Here is a 21424-nt window from a genome sequence, read left to right on the forward strand (position 1 = left end):
TTTACTAAAATCACTTTAATTTTATTTTACTAAAATCATATTAATAAACAACAATAAACAATTTGTTTAACATAATTATTAATATATTTTAATATATTTATTTTTTTAGATTTTAGTGTATAACCTAAAATAGCCTAACACAATAATAATAATAATAATAATAATAATAATAATAATAATAATAATAATAATAATAATAACAATAACAATAGTAATACATTTGTGTGATTTTTCAATTACAAATACGTTAATGATCAATTGCATTTTATTGGTTGTCACAATCACAAACACAGCAGCATTACTATAGGCCTATTTGCTATAGCTACATTATTATTTCTGTTATTATATTGACTGTATTATTATAGTAGCCTATAATTGTTGTAGGCTATAAAATATTGCAAAAATGATTGATATCAGAGTTATAAAATAGGCATAAATTATTCAAGTAGAACACACATATGTGTGTGTGTGTGTGTGTGTGTGTGTGTGTGTGTGTGTGTGTGTGTGTGTGTGTGTAATGTGTGCCCTGGTTTATATTACATTGTGGGGACCAAATGTCCCCATAAGAATAGTAAAACCTGAGATCACCTACATTGTGGGGACCAGCCAGCGGTCCCCACTTTTCAAAAGGCTTATAAATCACACAGGATGAGTTGTTTTGAGAGAGTAAAAATGCAGAATGTTTCCTGTGATGGGTAGGTTTAGGGGTAGGGTATACAGTTTATACAGGGGACAGAATATACAGTTTGTATGGTATAAAAACAATTACGTCTATGGAGAGTCCCCACAAAGATAGTGAACCAGACATGTGTGTGTGTGTGTGTGTGTGTGTGTGTGTGTGTGTGTGTGTGTGTGTGTGTGTGTGTGTGTGTGTGTGTGTGTGTGTGTGTGTGTGTGTGTGTGTGTGTGTGTGTGTGTGTAAAATGACAAATAAAAAGTATAATGACAAACGGATTAAAATATGTAGACCTACTATATAGAACTCACATTGTTTAAGTAAAAGAGACATAATTTTAGTTTTGCACGCTTTAACCCAAATCTAGGTTCAGTTGGGCTTTTCGAAGTAGGCCCCACATTTACATTTACCATGTGTAGGCCTTCGCACAACTGTTTTTGCAAATTTGTAAGACATCTTATAGGCCTAGGCCTAGGCTTTATACATTATATAGGCCTAACAGAGATGGGGATAGTGTTAACGGTCTTAAAAAAAATTAAGTGTGCTTGAGCATATAGCCTATATGGTATATCATCTTGTTTAGGCAAGGTATGTCATTCTTTCTACAGACGGCAGCCAACTGAAAACAGGCTTGTTTGAGATGAGCAAAAGCTGCGCAGGACCGATCACCGGTGTTCACCGCGAAATGCATGCCGGGGGTCCGCCTTGCTCTGATGTCATGCTGACGTAGCCTATGTCAAAAAACTCTCGCGAGCGCAAGGCAGACGTGTCGGATTCTGCAGTCGCGCGCAGTTGCTCTCCACTGACTGCGCTGATCAAAAGCACGATGGGAAACGACTTGCTGACAACACAGCTTAATGATCATTGGCTTAAACAACCATGATGTATTTCTCTTTTAAATTTTTTTTATTTTAAACCTGTGATGTCATGTTTTATGTGTATACCTTATGTGTGAATATTCCCAATCTGAAAGTGCGGTCTCTATGGGTTATGCATTGTAATTTTTATTTAAAAAGAAACACATTTGAACGTAAAAAAAAAAAAATATATTGATAAACATGTAGGCTATTTGGAATGGAATTAAATAAGTAGGCTACTTTGGGTGTCTTGTTGATTATATTTATTTTCATATAAGAGCAACAGAACTTAAATTACATCCAGTTTTTTAGCAACACTGTGCACGAGCGTGAATCCCGCGATATCCATCTTTGATCTCGCAGATGTCAGATCCATTGCGAGATGAGAGAACTGTCCGGCTTGCCTGCTTTTTTCACTCCTCCCCTCGCTGCAGCCTCCTACTCTAGCAAACATTTCAGGCGAGGCAAGGCGCATCTCAAACAAGCCTCTTCTTGTGGAGTCAACGCAAGCTTGTGCGCATGTCCAGTTCGTTTGTGACGTCGAAATTATTTAACCTATCCTGGAGCTCCTTGATCCAAACACAGAAAAGGGAATCTCTCTCTCTCTCTCTCTCTCTCTCTCTCTGAAATTATTACGGATTAGTGTTTGTCATTCGTAGGTTATAAAAGTTTTTTTTGTGCTTTTTTTCCTCCATATAATTTACACCTCCATGAGAAATCGTCCATTTATTCTAGCGAACATGCTATGGTCAACAATTAATAGGCTATTGAGATGGTAAAATTAGTTAGCCTATTTAATCTGTTATATAAATTATAAGATGGCACATGAATGATGTGGAGGTAGAAGATCATTTATTTCCCTGACGAGAAAATGATCGTCACCAAAGGGAGGGAGTGAGTGTTTGTGTGATTATGGCTCCTCCCCTTTTTCTCTTTAAATGAGTGAATTTACACAACGAAAGCGATCACTTTGGATGCTGTAACACACACACACACACACACACACACACCGCACGATTATGTCATTTCACTGACAAGACCAGACACAAGCTGAAGTTTCTAAAGGATAACATCGTGTTGGACAAAGCTGGGGGATGTTAAAGGCTGTCCGGACTGTGAAAAGCGTAACATGAAATTTTAATGTTATAAAACTATGCAAGTGTATTTTTTTTTTCCAAACACTGGTCGATTTTCAGTTGGATGGCAAGATTAAGATCTCAGATGAAGGATTTTACGTCATGACAGTATTTACAAGAAGATCAGAAGATGGATTAAAAAAGATCCTTATTCTGAGCTGACGTCTTTAATTATTATTATACAAATTATTGTTGTTACTGCTGCTGCTGTTGGTGTTTTCATCTTTCTTATTGTTATCTTATAGCAAAAACGAAAAGAAAAAAGTTGAAATACACAATTTTTGCATGTATTTCACTATAGCCTAATATTACAGAATTGCATCCACAGTAAACTAAACCATTTCTGGAGTGATAACTGACACACAGAGGTGGGTAGAGTATCCAAAAACTGTACTGTACTATCTCTGTAGCCTACTATCAACGTATACTAAACTGTACTGTAGCCTACTCAACTGTATATATATATATATATATATATATATATATATATATATATATATATATATATATATATAATGTTATTATTTAGATATTTTTCATTTAAATTAGCTACTATTATTATCATAATTAGGCTATCTTTACCACAAAACAGAAGAGACAAGCATTATTTCTGGCTTCTGAAGCCCGAAAATCATTGCATGTCCTCTAGTTTTTACGGCGTGTCACTGACACAGAGAGTTAAAACTCTTCACATCGCGCTCATGACCGCTACTGAACATCTGAGCACAAACAACGATCAAATTGCTCATTGATAGGTCTTCTTCTGTAAATTGGTTAACTGGGTTAAGGCAGACAAAGGCATTCGTTTTCAAGACGAGTTCCCACGCCACTGCGCAATACACACCAGCGGGATATAGTGGGTGATCATTTCATAAACTGTGGCTTATTTAATGTATAAATCTAGTTAGGCTATATGTCTAAGAAACTTGTATTGTCAAACTTTATATTGTAGTAGGCTAGTAGTGGTATCGTGGCGTAGGCTAATAATCTGTTTGGTTGTAGGCTATTACCTGAATGAAATTAAATCGAATATCGTCCTGTGGAGTCATTTATTCGCTGTGATAGCGCACCTCCTAATAATCACTTGTTCAGTGGATTTAGAAAACAACTAGCCTATTCAAATAAAAGTGTGCAGTTCCCGTTTTAAACAGTAGAGGGCGGAGAATGATTAACTAAATTACTTTGGAGTTGATTTAGCCAAGTCCGACCTGTGGCATGTTTTTATTGTTAATATCTCCCTGACCAAACGCCACTGTGATGTCTGAAGAACAATTTTACGCCAATTAGCCTAAGAGTCTGGGCGCTAATAGCCTATGTTTTGAAGTAGGCTACAATGGGACAAACGGTGCTACCCACATGTTTGTTTTTTATGTAAAAAAAAAAGTCAACATTTTTGTTGGGTGTTTGCATTGTACTGTCTGTGTAGATAAGATAGATAGATAGATAGATATACAGATAGATAGACAGACTATCACGCCCTGTAAGTGTGGTAATCTTTTCCCCTCGTTTCTGTGGTTCATGGACAGTTACATGTAACTCAGCAATGACATCTACCGTTGAAAGCATTTGAAGAGTACACCGGTTTAGCAGGTCAAACAGAAGAGGGAGTAGCAGTATGTTTTGACATCTACGTAAAACACTAGTTTTGTATAATATAAATATAATATAATATATATATATATATATATATATATATATATATATATATATATATATATATATATATATATATATATATATATATATATATATATATATATATATAAAAATAATGGATAAAACTCCCCAGTTTACTTTTCTTTTTTATCCAAGAGCGGAATGGGTTAGGAAGCGACAAAAGCATGTTTGCTTGTGATTGGCTCTTTAAATGAACGACAACAGAAATGGCCCAATCAGAGCTTGTTGCGATGGTAATTCCGTCGCATGTGAGTGGGATTTGATGAATTATGCAAATTTGAGCAGTTGTTCCCCTCTTCGGATGAGAGGCTCGATTCAGGATAGCCGGGGACTTTTATTGTTCTTTTAATAAGATAAAAAGTTTCATTTGTGTCGGTCGCTACAGAATAGATTAGGTGATAATGACTCCTTGTGTTTTGATACATTAGAGGAAGGCACTATCTCTGCATTAGGATGTTATAGGCCCGGAAATTATGAAAAGCCGGTAGTGTGTAAGTGCAGCGAACAGTTTCGCCGGTCGGGGCTGCTCTTTGTCTGACACAGAGAGTAGTCAACGCGTGCTCTTTTGTTTAGGATTTTGTCTTTGTTTAACTGCAAACGGGCGATCTTTGTTCTCGTTCAGGCCTCCCGAGGTTGAAATATTTGTTTTGAAACATGCATCATATGAAGAAATATTTCACCGAGGGACTCATTCAGTTTACGATTCTGCTTAGTTTGATAGGTGTTCGCGTGGATGTCGACACTTATTTTAGCGGCTACTTTTCGCCGTTGATAGAAACGGACGGAGGGCCGAGCTCGGCTTTTATACAGACCCCTTTTCACCACTATCGGGACACCGCGGCGGGCCATCAAGTGCATCCAAAATGTCCCGAGCTGGACTATTTTTTCACCAGCCGCAGGCTGCTGAATGAAGTGCGTGCGCTCGGGTCCCCGGCCCGCTTCCCCACGCGTGTCAGCGCATGGTTGGTTCACCTGGTGCCTGATGAGGGTTCCGATGTCAGTGAGCCACACGACCTGTCAGGGGATCCTGATGACGAGGGCGTAAATACCGAAAATCACCGGGAAGAGTCTGATCACAGGACCGGAGAGGGCTTCGGACGGTCAGTATCTCAGGACTGCACCGTTTCAAGGCCTTGCTGTGCAGATGGCGAACTTTCCAAAGAGGTAACAATGCAGTGCCGTATAACACCCATTCCATACTTAACAGTTATATTATGTAGTTTTCCTCACGGGGCACACAGGAGCAGCATGTGAACAGCTATAAGTATTTGTTTGTTTGTATTTTGCTGAGTTAGCCTGTTAGCTTCATGGCAAGTGGTGTTTTTGCACTCGTGGGCATCTAGGCGAAAGCGAAACAATAAGTGACCCAAGTTATCCTATCCATAATCAAAGTAAACTAGTTTAATGTTACACATTTAAATGTTGTTAAATATATGGTCAAATTAGATCGACTTGTTTGAATTGATCTGTACTGATCTTTATGCTATGAGTGTGTGAGACGTTATTTGCGTATTTTTTTTCATCAGCAAATTTACTGCAAGTTTTTGTGTGGAAATAAAGTCGTGTTTACGATTTATCTGTTAACTTGTTAGTTTAAATGTCAGTTAACATGGCAACTAGATGTACAGGTGCGTCAGGCAAACGTCACATTTAAACCATAGGTTTCAACGTCAAGTATGTAAAAAACTGTTTTGTCAAAGTACAGTGTTATAAAATAAATACTTAACGAAATTCCCTTCTTTTTCAGTTTTTTTAACGGATAAATCGTTTGTTTTATAATAGAGTATTCTGAGAGAAGAGTGGTAAATTACCATTTGGTCCAGCCCAAACCTGCTCTTTCTGTAATGTTCGTTGTTACCTGATCATGTCTTGACAGAGTTCAACCTAGTTTCTGAAATCCGTTAATTAACGTATTCTCCCTAGAGCACTGTTTAAACCGTGCATGCTATGCAAATATTTCTTCCTTTTAACTAATTACCACAGGTGCAAGTAAAGTTCTTTGAATAAAATGAATCTATTGAATGAGTTGCAGAGAAATAAATTTGTCATAAACATTTGCACCATAGTATTTCTTTAATCTCTTGGAAGTACTCTTGAATGAACTGTTTCAACATTTTTTTAAAAGAAAAACATTTTAAGCCTTTATTTTGACAACACAATTTCTTTCTTTCCAGGAAACTTTACTGAAGCAAGAGAATGAGGAGGAGGACGAGAGAGGGCAGGAGGAAACCAGCCCTGCTTCCCTGAACCAGCTGACTCAAAGCTCAGCATTAGAGCAGGAGGTAAACAAACACTAACTTTACTACCTGTCTTACAGGAAGGGTGTGTTTATCAAGTCCAATGTAAAACTGTAACTTTTTGTTTCAAAATGAATACATTTCAAATAATGAGTCAATGCATCATCAATCCTTCTTCCAAAACATGTTTTTGTCTTACCCTGATTCACTATGGTAAACCTATTATAAGCGTTTATATTTTAGACCCGACGGGATGGTTTTCATAAGTCACGCATCTGTGCTTTTCTCGTCATATCTGTAAATCGAGAAAAGTTGCTCAGGCTACTTTGAAGGATGTATGGTGTGGGCGTGGCATAGGTTAGTTTTCACAACGAGCGAGAAAGGTTGACATGGAGCAGCTAAGTCTCGAACCTCCGAGGAATCACCCGTTAAAAACAAACGCAAAACAGAGGAGTGTCTGCCGGCAAAAAGAGAATGCGACAGAGCTTGTAATAAAACAAGATTGAACATCGGCTTGGCTTTTTAGAGATAGCGAGAATTGAGGGATTTGAGATGTCAACAGGCGAGTGAGGTATTTTATTGATCTATTAATGGGTATAGCGTGTAGTTATAACCACTAAAGGGCCAAAAGTTATGGAAGCTTGTTTCTGCCACAGAATACAACAATTTAGAAGATAATTGTGACTTTTTATCTCACAATTCTGTCTTTTCCTTACAATTGTGCGTTTACATATCGCACAGTTTATATCTCGAAATTCTGACGACTTTTCTCACAATTGTTAGATATAAACTTGCAATAGTGAGTTATAAAGTCTGATCTGAAAAAAATTCTCAGAATTGCGAGATTATATCTCACAATTCTGACTTTATAGCTTGCAATTGACCGTTCGCAAAGACCCTGTCCTCTTTAGTTACTTTTGCTATATCAGACAAGCCACACATCATGTTCTAACGCAGTGAAAAATACATCGTGGAGCAGAGAGGAAATTGACAACACGCTGACAGACAAGACAGAGCAGGTTACTTTTGGTTTCCGTTTTGAGTCTTTAATGTGTCGTGACAGATCGCTGTAGCACCTCAGTTCAAGCTGCTCATGAACCGATCATCTCTTCCTCCTAATAAACATGAATGGACATCAGAAGGAATGTCGTTTCAACTACGGAAAGACGTCAGTACACACTGTTTTTCAAGTTCAAGTCCACTGATGTCAATCTACTAATGCCCTATCCAAATACACACTCTTTGCACTTGACCATTTGTCTACTTGCATGGTGTATTTCCTGTATTTGGCCCAAGTGTTCAGGTTGACTACAAGTGTGTGGAACTCTTGATTACCCGATGGGACACGCTTATAGTGTTGCAAAAAATGCAAGTGTTTACAGAGCTTTTTCATTACTTTGCATTGTCAATATTCGCTATGTAACTAACAGAAGACACAATTTTAATATTGTGGTGCTTCTAATTAAATGATAAAAAGCAGTTGCAAATGTTGTACAAAATTCGCATTCCCTACTTTGCACCAATGCAATGTGCAACACTTTGTTTTACTTCCAAATTATTTGTAATATCTAATTATTTTAAGTTACAGTGGAATGTTTTCCTCGACATCTCACTATTTCGGGGCACATAATGCATGATGGGATATACTTGACTCTCCTGACTGCTTTGTCGGACAAAATGGCGGATGGCGGATTATGATTGGTCAGATCACCTGTCAATCGAACTCTTGGTGAAGGGGGAATTGCGAGTTCATCACGCAATTCTGAGAAAAAAACAGATTTTTTTGGGGGTGGTGGAAACGAGCTTCCATTTTAGTGTACCTTTAAGAAATGATTGCATGTTACATAACAGTAATTTAGTTAATATTTTACCAGCTAAATGAATCAATGAATGAGAGAAGTTATGTTAGTTATGTTTCTGGTCATTCAACTCCATATTAACTGTTGCTGGTGTGAGATTTAATTTTTTTTTTTTTTTTTTTTTTTCTCTTTCCAGGATTTGCTGGCTAGTACCCTTCCTCCACCTCTTTCTGGGCTTGAGCTTCCTCCCCAGTGGCAGGACTTCCTCTCTGAATTTGATGTAAGTGTGGACGCTCTGTCCTCCATTCAAGATTAAAGGAATGTTCTGGTTCAGTACAAATATATCGATATTTTTGAAAATGTTTACATTGGCAATATTTTCCTCTTCCATCTACAGGATTTTGACTCTATGGTCCCCCAGCGCATGTCAGATTTAGAAGCCGACCTTCCTAATCCCATCAGCTATGATGTAAGCCTTCAAGATGCCATGGTAACCAGGGGAGATTCAGCTAACTGCAGGCCGGCATCTTCCCGAGCACCCCTCTTCCTTCTGGAATCCACAAACTCTTCTCACTCAGTCCCACCTCAGACCTCAGCAGGGGCAATTCCTTCATCGCTCTTCTGTTTGTCTGGGAACAGCTCTCGTAATGAAACCTCCCCTACGCAGATGGGAGGCTTTCTAGATGAGGCTGTTTTTGAGCACATCAACATGTTGGACCTGGGTCATCTTGGTACGATCGACCCTCAGATGCTGGATGGCATGCAAAGTGAGATGGACACTCCATGGCCGGAGGATTCAGACTCTGGCCTGTCTTTGGAGAGCAGTTTTAGGAGCGTCGCATCCCCGTCTACTTCGTCCGATTCATTTTGTGAGGATGAGGGTGGAGCTACGGGCTATAGCAGTGAAGTGGAGTCTCTTTCCTCAAAAGGCGGCGCTTGTGCAGCTGCTTATCGTGATTGGTCGCCTGTGAACCTTCATGAGAACATCTGGCATGATCATACCTACTCGGCCCCACAGGCTCAAAATTCCACATCGCCTAGCTGGATCACAACTATCAAACAGGAAGTGATGAGCGAAGATGAGTCTGAACCTGAAGAGATAAGTCGCGACGAGCGTCGGGTGCAGGCGTTGGGTCTTCAATTTTCAGCTTTTCAGATTGTCAACATGCCTGTAGAAAACTTCCTGGAGCTGCTGGACAGGCAGAATCTTTCAGGATCAGAAGTCACGCTCCTGCGTGACGTGCGCAGAAGAGGTAAAAACAAGCTTGCCGCTCAGAATTGCCGCAAGAGGAAGTTGGATGCGATCCTGGGCCTGCAGGGTGAGGTTGAGGGCCTTGCGGTGCAGCGGGATGCTCTCCTGCGCCAGAGAGCCCACACAGCCAAGGCACTTTCTGCCGCTGCTGAACATTTCGAGGCGCTTTCGAGGACTGTGTTGAGCCACATCCGGGATGAATATGGACATCCTCTGAACCCTGAGAACTACACGCTGCACTGCAGTGCTAACGGACGGGTGATGGTTCAGCCCCGCACCAACACAACGTCAAGGACAATGACTGGTAGCAAGACAGTGAAGAGAAAGAAGGTCAAGAAGCCCTAAGAAACTTTTTTTGAGAGTGTGTGTGTGTGCATGCGTGTTTGTGTTTACATACAAATATTTTTGTTTTCTGAAAGGTGAGTTTTTATCCTTGAGACAAGATGTTTTGGGGCATTTCTGGCTCTTCTTTGTTCCTAAAAGCCATTCGTAACTCAAGTGGAGGGCAAAAAGAATACTTTAAAAAATACTACACTTACGTTTGGGAGCAGCCTTGTTCGCTTGCTGGAGAGAATGTACTGAAAACACTGGATGTTGTGTATAAGAGTTCGTATAAAGAGTATTTCTAAAGAGCACATTTAAAAAAAAAAAACTTAATTTTGCTTTTCTTTAACTGTTCATTTAAATGGCAAGTTACTAAGTAAAGAATGATTGCAGATGGTCACTGGAGGACCATGTTAAAAAGTGTGCCTCGCTATTTCTTGCTGGATAGAGCTTAAAGGGATAGTTCACCCATGAACGAAAATTGTCATTTACTCACTCTCATGTCGGTCCAAACCTGTATTACTTTTCTTTTTCTTTCCCCCCCCCTGCAGAACACAAAAGAAAGTATTTTGAAAAATGTCTGTACAATGAAAGTCAGTCCAATGTTGTTTGCCATTGTCTTTCTTCTTTTGTGTTTCACAAAGCATGCAGGTTTGGAATGACATGAGTGTGAGTTAAAATGTTTGGGTGAACTCTCCCTTTAACACAAAGAACCCCACAGCAATGACCCTAATTCAATTTAAACTGTTTGCAAACATTAAATAAAATACAACTTTCAGATGAGATAAATAAAACGATACACAGTTAAAATAATGTGATTTTATTCATGACAAACAGGGTCCCGCTGCTTAAACTGTTCCTGTATATTACTTTACTGTCAAACTACATTTGCATTTTACATCTATGCACTTGCCTAACAAGAACAATTATAATGCGTTCTGATAGCTTTTTATAAAGGCTTTATAAGGTTGGATTGCAGTTATGTTTTCAACTTGGTTTTCCTTTTTATTTTTTGCACACTGCTGTCACATATTAAATATACATATAGAAGTGGTTATCTCTGAAGTGAAGTCAAAGTAAAAAAAAAAAAAATGGAATTAAAAGAAAACGCAATTGACGAGTTTTGGTCTACCTCATAGCACAGTTATAATTTGGAAAAGGCAAGTACTAGGCCTACATCAGCTATTAGTGAATTAGTATAAAAATAATTCTTGGCCCAAGCAAATGTTCCTCTTGTTTATTTCCTTTATTGGCAGAGTGGTTTGATTTGCTGTTTGAGTAGAAGCGGTTTCTCTCTCTCTCTCTCTCTCTCTTTTTATTTCTTCAGTTTTTCTGTTTTGTGTGTTTTTGAGCAATTATTTGTATGTATGTGTTTGTAAGGGGTTGGAATACCTTTAACTTTAAACAGGGATATTCAAAATATGGCTCTTTTATATCTTTTAAAATGAATAAAGGAGGACAATGAAGTTACTGGTGAGTTTATTCTTTTTATTGTATTTTTGTTTTATGGATCCTAGATGCAATGCCGCATTTGATGAAGCAGTGTCAAGCTAAATTCTGTTTTCTAAATTTTAAACTGCACAAATTGTTAATAGTGCACAGTTATGTTGTTTTACTTGATGTTTCATGGCATAATGAGACTAAATTTGTGCTGAATGCAAACAACCAAACAACACAATCATCAATGTAAAGGTGGTTGCAACATCATGCACTGGATTTGAATTGTTTTTATATATAAATTAAAGGAGAACTCCGGTCAATTTTAACATTGAGCTAATTTTTTTGTACATTTGGAGTGCTGTCAATACAGAGAACAACGACAAAAATCGGTGTTGCCTACACCGAGTTATTCTATTTTTAAAATTTGCACCCTGTTGACTTCAATGGGGCAAGTACTAAACCTGCTTTTAGCCTCTTAACATCCTTCATGTGTCATTACAAGTGCACAGAAAATGTGAGTGATTCCTTCAGAGTGAACACGAGTGAATCTGACTGCAGTAGATGTGAAAGATATGTATAAAAATGATGTTATTTAAGCCAGCGCAAATACCTGTTTACATCCTGTTTTTCGGTTGAAGTCCAAAGTAGTCGATTGCCGAGTTCACGCGCGTGATCATTGGTAACTAAACCTATGCGCGTGAACTCGGCAATCGACTACTTTGGACTTAAACCGAAAAACAGGATGTAAACACAGGTATTTGCGCTGGCTGAATAAACATCATTTTTATTCATATCTTTCACATCTACTGCAGTCAGATTCACTCGTGTTCACTCTGAAGGAATCACTTACATTAGCTGTGCACTTGTGATGACACATCAAGGATGTTAAGAGGCTAAAAGCTGGTTTAAAACTTGCCCCATTGAAGTCAACAGGGTGCAAATTTTAAAAATAGAATTACACGGTGTAGGCAACACCAATTTTTGTCGTTGTTCTCTGTATTGACAGCACTCCAAGTGTACAAAAAAATGAGCTCAATGTTAAAATTGACCAGAGTTCTCCTTTAAGGATAGTGAGAAAATGTTGAATTTGTGTTGATGAAAGGAAAAAGTTATTAAATGTGACAGAAAAAAAAATTTTTTTTTTTTAAAATATTCGAAATACTGGTCATTTGTTTACATATTCATAACAGATACTATAGGTCCTTCACAAGTGACAATACACATGCCAACCGTGTTTTTAATGTGTAACTGAATATCACTAATTAGTGGATTAGTTTTTTTTATGGGTGCCAGAACATATTATGATTAAAGACAAAGAATCGATATAATAGCTAAGGGTCATTAAACCAGGAAATAGTGGCCTGGTTTCACCGTTACTTAGATTAAGCCAGGAGTAGGCCTTAGTTAAATTAGGACATTTAAGTAGCTTTTATAAATGTGCCTTTATAACAAAAAAATTCTGGTGTACATCTGGAGACTAAACAATGGCAGTGTGTGTTTCAACATTTAGTTGCAATAAAATGGTGTAACCTTAATGTCTTCTGAATTTACTGCTAGGATTAGTTTCTTCCTGTAATGGTTACATTTGGTGGCGGTAGCGCGCGACCGGCCACAATCCTATATAAATCCAGACGTTTTGTAGACAAGACTAAATATTTTGTTTCAAATGTGTTAATTATGTGTATTATAACAACATGTGTAAAAAAAAAACAATACACAAACTTTATGTGTACTAATAAACTGTCTGAAGATGATCTCTTTGTCAAGTAGCCTAGGTCAGTTTGATTTATTGTTTAGGTCAGATTACAAAACTACAACAGGTTGGCATTAGTTAAAGTGTTTATCCCCTTACCTGTTCCAAAAATAATAATTAATGTTAATGAATTAATTGACTTGCAGTATTCCAAATGAGTAAAACAAACAAACAAACAAACAACAAAAGATGCATTATTACTGACATCATTGCTCTTTGAAGATAGTCACAGGAATGTCCATGGTGGGAATGGGATATGGAATATAATGGGATATTTCTTTAAGTGTGACAATTTTGCAGATTCAAGATTACATCTGAAGTGCGTTATACATTTTAAATATACTTTCAGACTGTTAGCACTCAGTTATTTGAATCAAGGAATTCAATTATTGCAATCAGTCTTTCATCAAATAGTATACGTGCTGTTCACATGTTCTGGATGTAAAACTTGGATAGCCTACAACAACAGATTAAGACTATAGCCTACTTGTAATTTTCTGAGTGTGTGGAATTTAAAGTTGATATCCAATGGTATAATGTACTTCTCAATGTACTGAATTATATTTTAAATGATTTGAAATCACGGTTGCCCCGCCTTCTGAAGAAAAAACAAACAAAAAACTCATTGGACACACGTGACCGGTAAGCAGGCGTGGCTTTACGTCCTCACGCTCGATTCGGGCTGGCCTTCGTGGAGCCTCAGTCGATTTCCCTTCTGCTGATTTATAGTGTAACGTTACCAAGATAGTAAAAGTTTTTTAAAGTTTGTGCCTCGTTAAAGTGCGATACATTTTCGCTGCAGTAATTTGCAGGTCGAGAAGCGTAAAGATTTGTAAATCACATCTTGATCCTTTTCCATTGTGAGGGTGAGTTTTCGCGCGCATGCATCTCGTGCTGCAGCTCCATTGTAGTTTGCTGTTAAAATGCTGCAGCCTCATTTGTTGCAATACGTTTGTTCTTAAATCTGTTTTATTGTCTTTAATTGTTTCAGTTTGCATGGATGTAACATACTCACTGTTATATAACACACATATTTTATTACAGTGTTTTTTTTTGGTTTGTTTGTGTATTTTTCAGCTAGCGATTAAGCTAACTGGCTATCTAAAACCAGCGCGGGTTTTAGCGAATATTTAGTAAGCAACGATTTCGTGAAACAGCCAGACATGGTTTCGGACAGCACGGTTATTTAGAAATAATAGTGTTAATAATAATAAATAAACCTAAAAAGTAGTTTAAACTGCGCTCGTGCAGCTGGCCTGTTCATGCGTGCGTAGGTAACGTTAGCACGCATACTAACGTTAGCGCATAAGTTATAAAAGGTAACGTTAGCCTATACCACATAACTAACGTTATTTAGTTTGAACGTTAATCGTAAAGGCTTCGTTGGATTCTTAAGATCATAGACAATTTATGAACTGGCTTCAACTAACGTTAATCTTTCAGTAAATTTGTAAACAATAGCCATTTTAGCATCATTGTGCAAGTCATATATAAGGCAACTATTTTTAAAGGGACATGCCTTTAAATCACTTAAGATTTATTTCATTTTTAAATCTCATATCAGGTTCCTGATTCTGAGTCTTTTGTACGTTTTAGGTCGACATGGGTAAGAAGCAGGGAAGCAAATCAAAGAAAGATGTTCAAGAGGTGGAGGAGTTTGTGGTAGAGAAGGTGATGGACCAGCGAGTGGTCAATGGAAAAGTAGAGTTTTTCCTCAAGTGGAAAGGCTTCACAGAGTGAGTATTTTTTTTTATATTTTTTAATCCTCTTTTAAAGTTCATTTGATTTTTTGCAGGTATAATGAGAGGAATGATTGTTTGGGAGTTTTGTTCTGCTGCATGTGATGAGAGTAACAAGATATGCTAATGTTTTCTTCAGTGCTGACAATACCTGGGAGCCTGAAGAAAATTTAGATTGTCCTGAACTGATCTCTGCGTACCTGGAGGCTCAGAAAGGAGTGGTGGAGAAACCAGAGGCTGTGAAAAGAAAATCCTCCACTGATGAACCAGAAACAGAGGAGAGCAAGGCAAAGAGAAAGAAGGAAATGGTATGATTGTGTGTTGGTCATCAATTTATGAGTTTGTCCCTTGAAGGGTGTAATAGATTTAAACATTGGTTCTTATTGCTAAAACTGATGTTTTGCTGCAGTCTGACAAGCCAAGAGGGTTTGCAAGAAACCTTGAGCCAGAGAGGATCATTGGAGCGACTGACAGCAGTGGGGAGCTCATGTTCCTCATGAAGTGGTAAGAAACTCACATAGTTTTCTATTTTAATTGACTGGATATGAGACCATAACCTTAAATAAAATTGACATTTCCTCATCTTTAAGTTGCTCCAACCTGTATTTTTTTTCTGTGGAACACAATTTCTTTTTTAAAACATAATTCCCCTCCCTCCCAATCACATCTTTGTGTTCCACAGAAGGAAGTCATACAGGTTTGGAACAACATAAGGAGATGACAGTGTTTTCACTTTTGGATGAATCACTTTAAAGGGATATTTCACCCAAAAATTAAAATTCTGTCATCATTTACTCGCCCTCAAGTTGTTCCAAACCTGTATGAGTTTCTTTGTTCTGCTGAACACAAAGGAAGATATTTGGAAGAATGTTTGTAATCAAACAGATCTCGGTCCCCATTGACTTCCATAGTAGGAAAAAATATATACTATGGTAGACAATGGGGACCGAGATCTTTTTGGTTACAAACATTCTTCCAAATATCTTTGTGTTCAGCAGAACAAAGAAACTCATACAGGTTTGGAACTACTTGAGGGTGAGTAAACGATGATAGAATTTTAATTTTTGGGTGAACTATCCCTTTAAGATTCTTCTAAAGGCCTGTAGGGGGCAGCAAAGCCTTTCTAAGTCACGATAGAATTGCTTGTTCAACCTCCTACTCTAATTGTCATGTGATGGGGTTTGTTTTATATTATAGCACTCTAACCAGAGATCTGTTTTGTGTTCACAGGAAGGACTCTGATGAGGCGGACTTGGTGCCTGCACGAGAGGCCAACACCCGTTGCCCACAGATAGTCATTGCCTTTTATGAGGAAAGACTAACTTGGCATTCCTGTCCCGAGGATGAGCAGCAGTAGCACCCCAAATCGAATTAAACCATACGTTAGTGTCGTCCACCTGTACAGTGTTAGCAGAAGTGTTAATAGTCTGACGGTGGAGGAATTTTAAATGTATTGAGATTTGGCTGGAAGCTATGTGCATGACTGTAGTGAACCAATGGAAGTATGTGCAAATGAGATGAGTGTTTTTAAAAGTTGCTATATATGCTTTAACTGTTTCTTTGAACTAGGTGTCACAGCAGTGCTGTTCATCCGTAATGCACTGGCTTGTGTTTTTTTTCTCCACTCATCTCATGCTTTCTATTCATGTTCATAGTTTCTTTTGGTTGTCATTATCGTAGTAGTTTTTTCTTTTAATTGTTTACATGAATAATGGAAGTGTTTATGTAAATGTTTGTGTAAATATTTCTTTTTTTAGTTCAATAAAGGTTTATATGCCTGCTTTTAATCTGCTTGCATGATGTGTCTTGAATATCCAAAGCAGATGTTTTTTTTTGGATATTTATGATTATGAAGCCTTTACTATCTGGCTCAAAACATGGTTATTTTGGGAGGGGGGAGGTGTTGGCTGTTAGCATGCGAAGTGTTTTTTTTTTGGGGGGGTGTGCTATAGTGAACTGTTTTCCACATGTCAACTGAGCAGAGTACAAGTGCCTGTTTTGCAGTTCAAATATCTTTTGCAGTAATAATGGATTTTAAAGGTACACCATGTAACTATGCTGAGTAGTCCAGTACCTGCGTGACTCATATACACACACACAGAGAAGTAGCTCCGGCTACATTGTCCTTCCACAAGTTGCATGCAGTTTTGTTTAACCGCTAGAGTGGCTAAAGTTGCATAATGTACCTTTTAAATAGAGCGCCTTACCAATTGGTAATTAAAAATGAGGAATAGTGTTTTTTCCATTCTTATTTCACAATGCATTTGCTTCCACTCTGGGTAAGTTAGTCTCTTCTGGATTTTGTTTTTAGCAAAAAGGTTAATCTGAGTGTGAGTTTGTATCAGTGTGTCACTTTCATTTGAATAGTCTCCAACAGAATTGTGGGTTGCCTTTTTTTTTTAAACGATGTCTGGTTGCATTTCCTGTTAATGTAGGCCATTTTGTGATCTGTTCAGAGCTAAAATACTTCTCATCCACAGTCATTTGAGCATTTAGGAAGTAGATAAAAAAAAAAAATTCCAAATTTTGTAATCAGAGCGACGAATGACTTATAAATTTTTAATTGCACAATTTAGTTGAGTCATAAATTTTCCAGAGTCATAATCATTAAATTTCTCCTCGTTAATCTTTCCGAGGTTTCTCTCCTAAAACTTATGAGCGCCAATCACACAACACAGAAATTGCTTTTCAAGACATCAGCTGGAATCTGTTAGATATGTATTCTGTGTATCTAAAATACACAGAGGCGGTCTGTTAACCATGGAAAAAGCAATGTGACCAATAATGTCATTACAGTTCCTGACCTCATTGCTTTCTTGCCGTCAGGGTCAGAGTTCACGACTTCATGTTCTGCTCACTTTATCAGACGTGGGATGCAGATGGTGCCTCTTTCTATTTGTGAACTCTTCATCAAATACATCAGGGAGATATGCCTAAAAAATGAATAGGCCTATCTGTAATCTGGGTTGTGATATGTTATTAATTTAATTCATGCACCATGTATCTGACTCTTATAACAGACCGCTGCGAAGTATAACAGACCGTTGCCATTAAAAACAGCGCGTTGTTATGGACGCGGAACGGACTATTTTCTTTGGCGAAAGCAATACATTCGTTTTTAAATCAATAAACTCCTTTTTAAATCAATAATTCCTGTCAAATTATTTATTTTGTAGGTAGCCATGTAATAAGCGGGGTAATGTATAGAGAGGCGGTCGTTATAGCGAATAACAACCCCTTTGATGATATCTTGAAACAAACAAAGAAAAGGAAAAAGTGCTGCCTGACGTCTGTAACCTCACTGCCTACTAACAGGATTATGACCACAGAAGAGACATTTATTATTCTTCCATTTGCTTAGCTGGTTGCAGGTCTCATGACAAAGATTAGCGGTATAGAGATGGACTTTGAGTTCTGAGGCTTTTTCCTCTCAAGAACCGGTTTTTGTAATGTCATCCTGAAAACACACTTTACAGTCATAATAATAAAAAAAGAAAAGAAATAACTGCACACTGGTTGGCTCATGTATGTGTGTATACTGGCTACTTAAAGAATAATCCCTATATTATATAACACCTTGACAGACACTGAGTGTCTCTGTAACAAAGGAACAATCCAATATCTGTATAGGTCACAAGTACTTCAACTACACAAGTACAAAATCCTTTTGGGTGTTGTGGTTGATATGTCTCACAGTGGTGGAGTGCATTATGACACAGTGTTTGGTATTGATTGGTAAAAGTCCAGCTTCCCACCCTACTGGACCTTTGAGTGAATTATCAATATAAAACAACATAATTAGTTATATTTTGGAGATCCGTTCAATTAACAATAATCAGGCGATTTTAACACCCCCGCAGAGCTGAAAATGCTTCTGTGAAAAATGAAATTGGGGAAACAGATTATTGAGTGGGGAATGTAAAAACAACAGAGAACTCAAGTTACACAATTATTGTATGTACATTTTGACTCGCACTCCACCCGATGGGGCTTCCCATGTGTCCCTTCCTCCAACAGTATATATAAGTCAGAAAACAGTGATGCAAGCTGGGCCTGCTGAGTGTGTCAAGGTAATGCTGCAAATGAGTTATTTCCCATTTAACAGGATTTCCCAGACAGGGTAAGAAAAGTACAATTTAAAAATGAAAGAAGCAGGCTCTTAATGCTTCATACATGTGCATGTTTATTTACATTTCCACAAGTGATTCAAGTATACATCTAATTATTAATGAAAGTGGAAGGCAAGTCTCTCTTTTTTTTTTCTTCTTTTTATCTTAGCTGAAGAATAACTGAATGTGATAGACTATGTCAACAAATGAACCAGAGAATTCTGGAGAGCAGCAGAGCAGTCAGCTCTTACCAGAGAGGAATATTGCAAGTAGCCAACCACTGAAAACCAGTCACGCACTTCAGCACATGGAGGATCAAGACAAGGACCAAGACAATGGAAGGTAAAAACTATATGTTAAATATGAAAGTGTTTGTATATGAACTAAATGAAATATGCTAAATCTAATAAATGTAGTCTATAAATATCTAAAACTTCCTAGCTGTTTTAAATCCCCGATACTGCCCACTACATCCGTAAATGTGCTACTGTTTAGAGTAACATTATATGATAATCAATTCTAGCATTCTACCTGCAATGTGCTGAAGCCTGGATTTTAAATACAAAAGATAATAATAATAACAATAAACATTTATTTGTACGGCCCTTTTCATACATGAAATGCAAAAGACTTCACAAGCATAAAAACAAATATTGGCGATACAATTTCACACATTATCAATATATACAAATATTCAAAAACAACTATAAAAAGTTCACAAGGTAAAATAAAGACACAAAACAAACTTTTACACAATATCATAAATACTCATTAGCAACTTTAAAAAGAGGCTGTATGTCTTATGCCTTTTAACAATATGAATGCTAGAAGCCTCTTGCGTTTAATTTAATAAACAATTCCACATTTTTGGAGCATAGCTAAAAGAAGCACCACTGTATCACTTAAGATTTGCTGTATAATGTGTCAAAAGACCAGCACTTACTCTTAAACTACAATTTGGAACATATCTTGACAGACAGTCAGTAATATATTAAGTAGCCAGATTACGCAGTTTTTATAAACTAATAAAAGAACCTTAAAATCAATCCTTTGGTGAACTGCCACCGATGTAATTCCATTGGTGTAATATGCTCTCTCATTTTTATTTTCATTAGTACTCTGTCTGCTACATTCTGTATCAATTTTAGCTTAGCTATACAAACCAAATGGAGCATGCATAATGAAAATAAAAGTGGCCCAAGAATTGATCCTTGGGGAACACCATATAATATTTCATGTCTTTGATATACAGAAGTTCCTTTCTGTACATATACATCATAAATGCATACTGAAAATATATGCAATATGGGAAACAAATATTTGTGTACATAATAGTAAAGACCTAAAATATATATATATTTGATGTTTATTTTGTAAGACTTAAAATAAATGTTTTGTTTTGCAAAATAGCAGTTGTTCTGCTCGTTTTGGACACTTTCATATTTCAACAATTAAGATGTTGAAAATAAGTCATTGATGCCAAATGAAAAAGTCAGGTCTTGTGCACATACCACAGTAAAGAGAGATGCTGAGATAGTTGTCATATGCCAGTAACAGTCCACATTGCGGTGACTGTCATGTGACCTGGCTTCTGACATTTAGTTAGATTTTAATAATGAAACTGAAATTATAAAAAGAGACATTCTCCTTACAATATTTATTTATTTATTACTGACTATTTTTGCTTCTATACCAGACTATTTAATATTTCTACATGTAAATGACCTCTACTATGATTGTCTAATATAATTGACTTTGCATGTGAACCAATAACGGTTATGGGTTGTGGTTTTACTGTCAGGTCCCATTTAGTTTGCAGTGTTCCAGTCTCTTTGCAAGGCCTGCATTACATTGTCACAGGTTAACAAAACAATATGCACAAAAATCAGCTCAGACTGATCAGGGACACGGGTGAAAAAAAGGAAGAAAATAAAACTATAGCCATTTGTGTCTAATGCTGAGATCTCCAGAAGGATATCCCATGGAACATCACAATGATGACAATGACACAATGACAATTATTTGCTTCATTGGATGTTTGGGATAAAGTCATAAAATGGAAATATGTAAATATGTTAAATCATAACCATGATGATTTCTAAATTATCCATTTTTGTGTAACTTTGTTCCATTTATAGCCTGGGTGTATTAGGGAGGGAGCTTATCATTGTGAATGTTCAGCATGTCTGTACATGATCTTTTTTTTTTTATAAAAAAAAAAAAGCATTTAAAACCTGTTTTTCAAGATATGGATTAACATATGATGAGCTGGTTCTCTTCGAATATAATTTAGCTAGATTGCTAATTTTGCTTTTCTTTTCTTTTTTTTATTGAGCAATTGGAAGTGTCAGTGTAAAACTTTGGGTAATTTGTTCCGTTAACAACAAACTCAAGTTAAAAATAGATTAAAAACAGCTGTTATATT

The 21424-nt window shown here is 37.1% G+C and overlaps 2 protein-coding genes across 2 annotated transcripts; both read left to right on the forward strand.

The window, feature by feature from the left end:
* The first annotated feature begins 4610 nt into the window (after positions 1-4610).
* nfe2l3 (nfe2 like bZIP transcription factor 3) lies at positions 4611-11428 on the forward strand. The gene is made up of 4 exons (XM_081377445.1): positions 4611-5510; positions 6521-6628; positions 8579-8662; positions 8780-11428. The coding sequence occupies exons 1-4, from the start codon at positions 5001-5003 to the stop codon at positions 9977-9979; spliced, it is 1902 nt and encodes a 633-aa protein (XP_081233571.1). The 5' UTR covers positions 4611-5000; the 3' UTR covers positions 9980-11428.
* A 2351-nt stretch (positions 11429-13779) lies between these two features.
* On the forward strand, positions 13780-16677 carry cbx3a (chromobox homolog 3a (HP1 gamma homolog, Drosophila)). Its single transcript, XM_081377452.1, has 5 exons — positions 13780-14017; positions 14748-14887; positions 15030-15198; positions 15300-15394; positions 16121-16677. The coding sequence occupies exons 2-5, from the start codon at positions 14754-14756 to the stop codon at positions 16245-16247; spliced, it is 525 nt and encodes a 174-aa protein (XP_081233578.1). The 5' UTR covers positions 13780-14017; positions 14748-14753; the 3' UTR covers positions 16248-16677.
* Positions 16678-21424: the final 4747 nt, after the last annotated feature.

This window comes from Scardinius erythrophthalmus, assembly GCF_964197995.2.
Source record: "Scardinius erythrophthalmus genome assembly, chromosome: 10".
NCBI lineage: Eukaryota > Metazoa > Chordata > Actinopteri > Cypriniformes > Leuciscidae > Scardinius > Scardinius erythrophthalmus.

What these genes read in the sequence shown, in the direction of transcription:
- nfe2l3 (XM_081377445.1), top strand. Translation starts at nt 5,001, where the DNA reads ATGCATCATATGAAGAAATATTTCACCGAGGGACTCATTCAGTTTACG. An exon ending in ATGGCGAACTTTCCAAAGAG is followed by an intron (nt 5,511 to 6,520) that starts GTAACAATGCAG and finishes CTTTCTTTCCAG; the next exon opens with GAAACTTTACTGAAGCAAGA. An exon ending in ACTTCCTCTCTGAATTTGAT is followed by an intron (nt 8,663 to 8,779) that starts GTAAGTGTGGAC and finishes TTCCATCTACAG; the next exon opens with GATTTTGACTCTATGGTCCC.
- cbx3a (XM_081377452.1), top strand. Translation starts at nt 14,754, where the DNA reads ATGGGTAAGAAGCAGGGAAGCAAATCAAAGAAAGATGTTCAAGAGGTG. An exon ending in AAGTGGAAAGGCTTCACAGA is followed by an intron (nt 14,888 to 15,029) that starts GTGAGTATTTTT and finishes TGTTTTCTTCAG; the next exon opens with TGCTGACAATACCTGGGAGC. An exon ending in CTCATGTTCCTCATGAAGTG is followed by an intron (nt 15,395 to 16,120) that starts GTAAGAAACTCA and finishes TTGTGTTCACAG; the next exon opens with GAAGGACTCTGATGAGGCGG.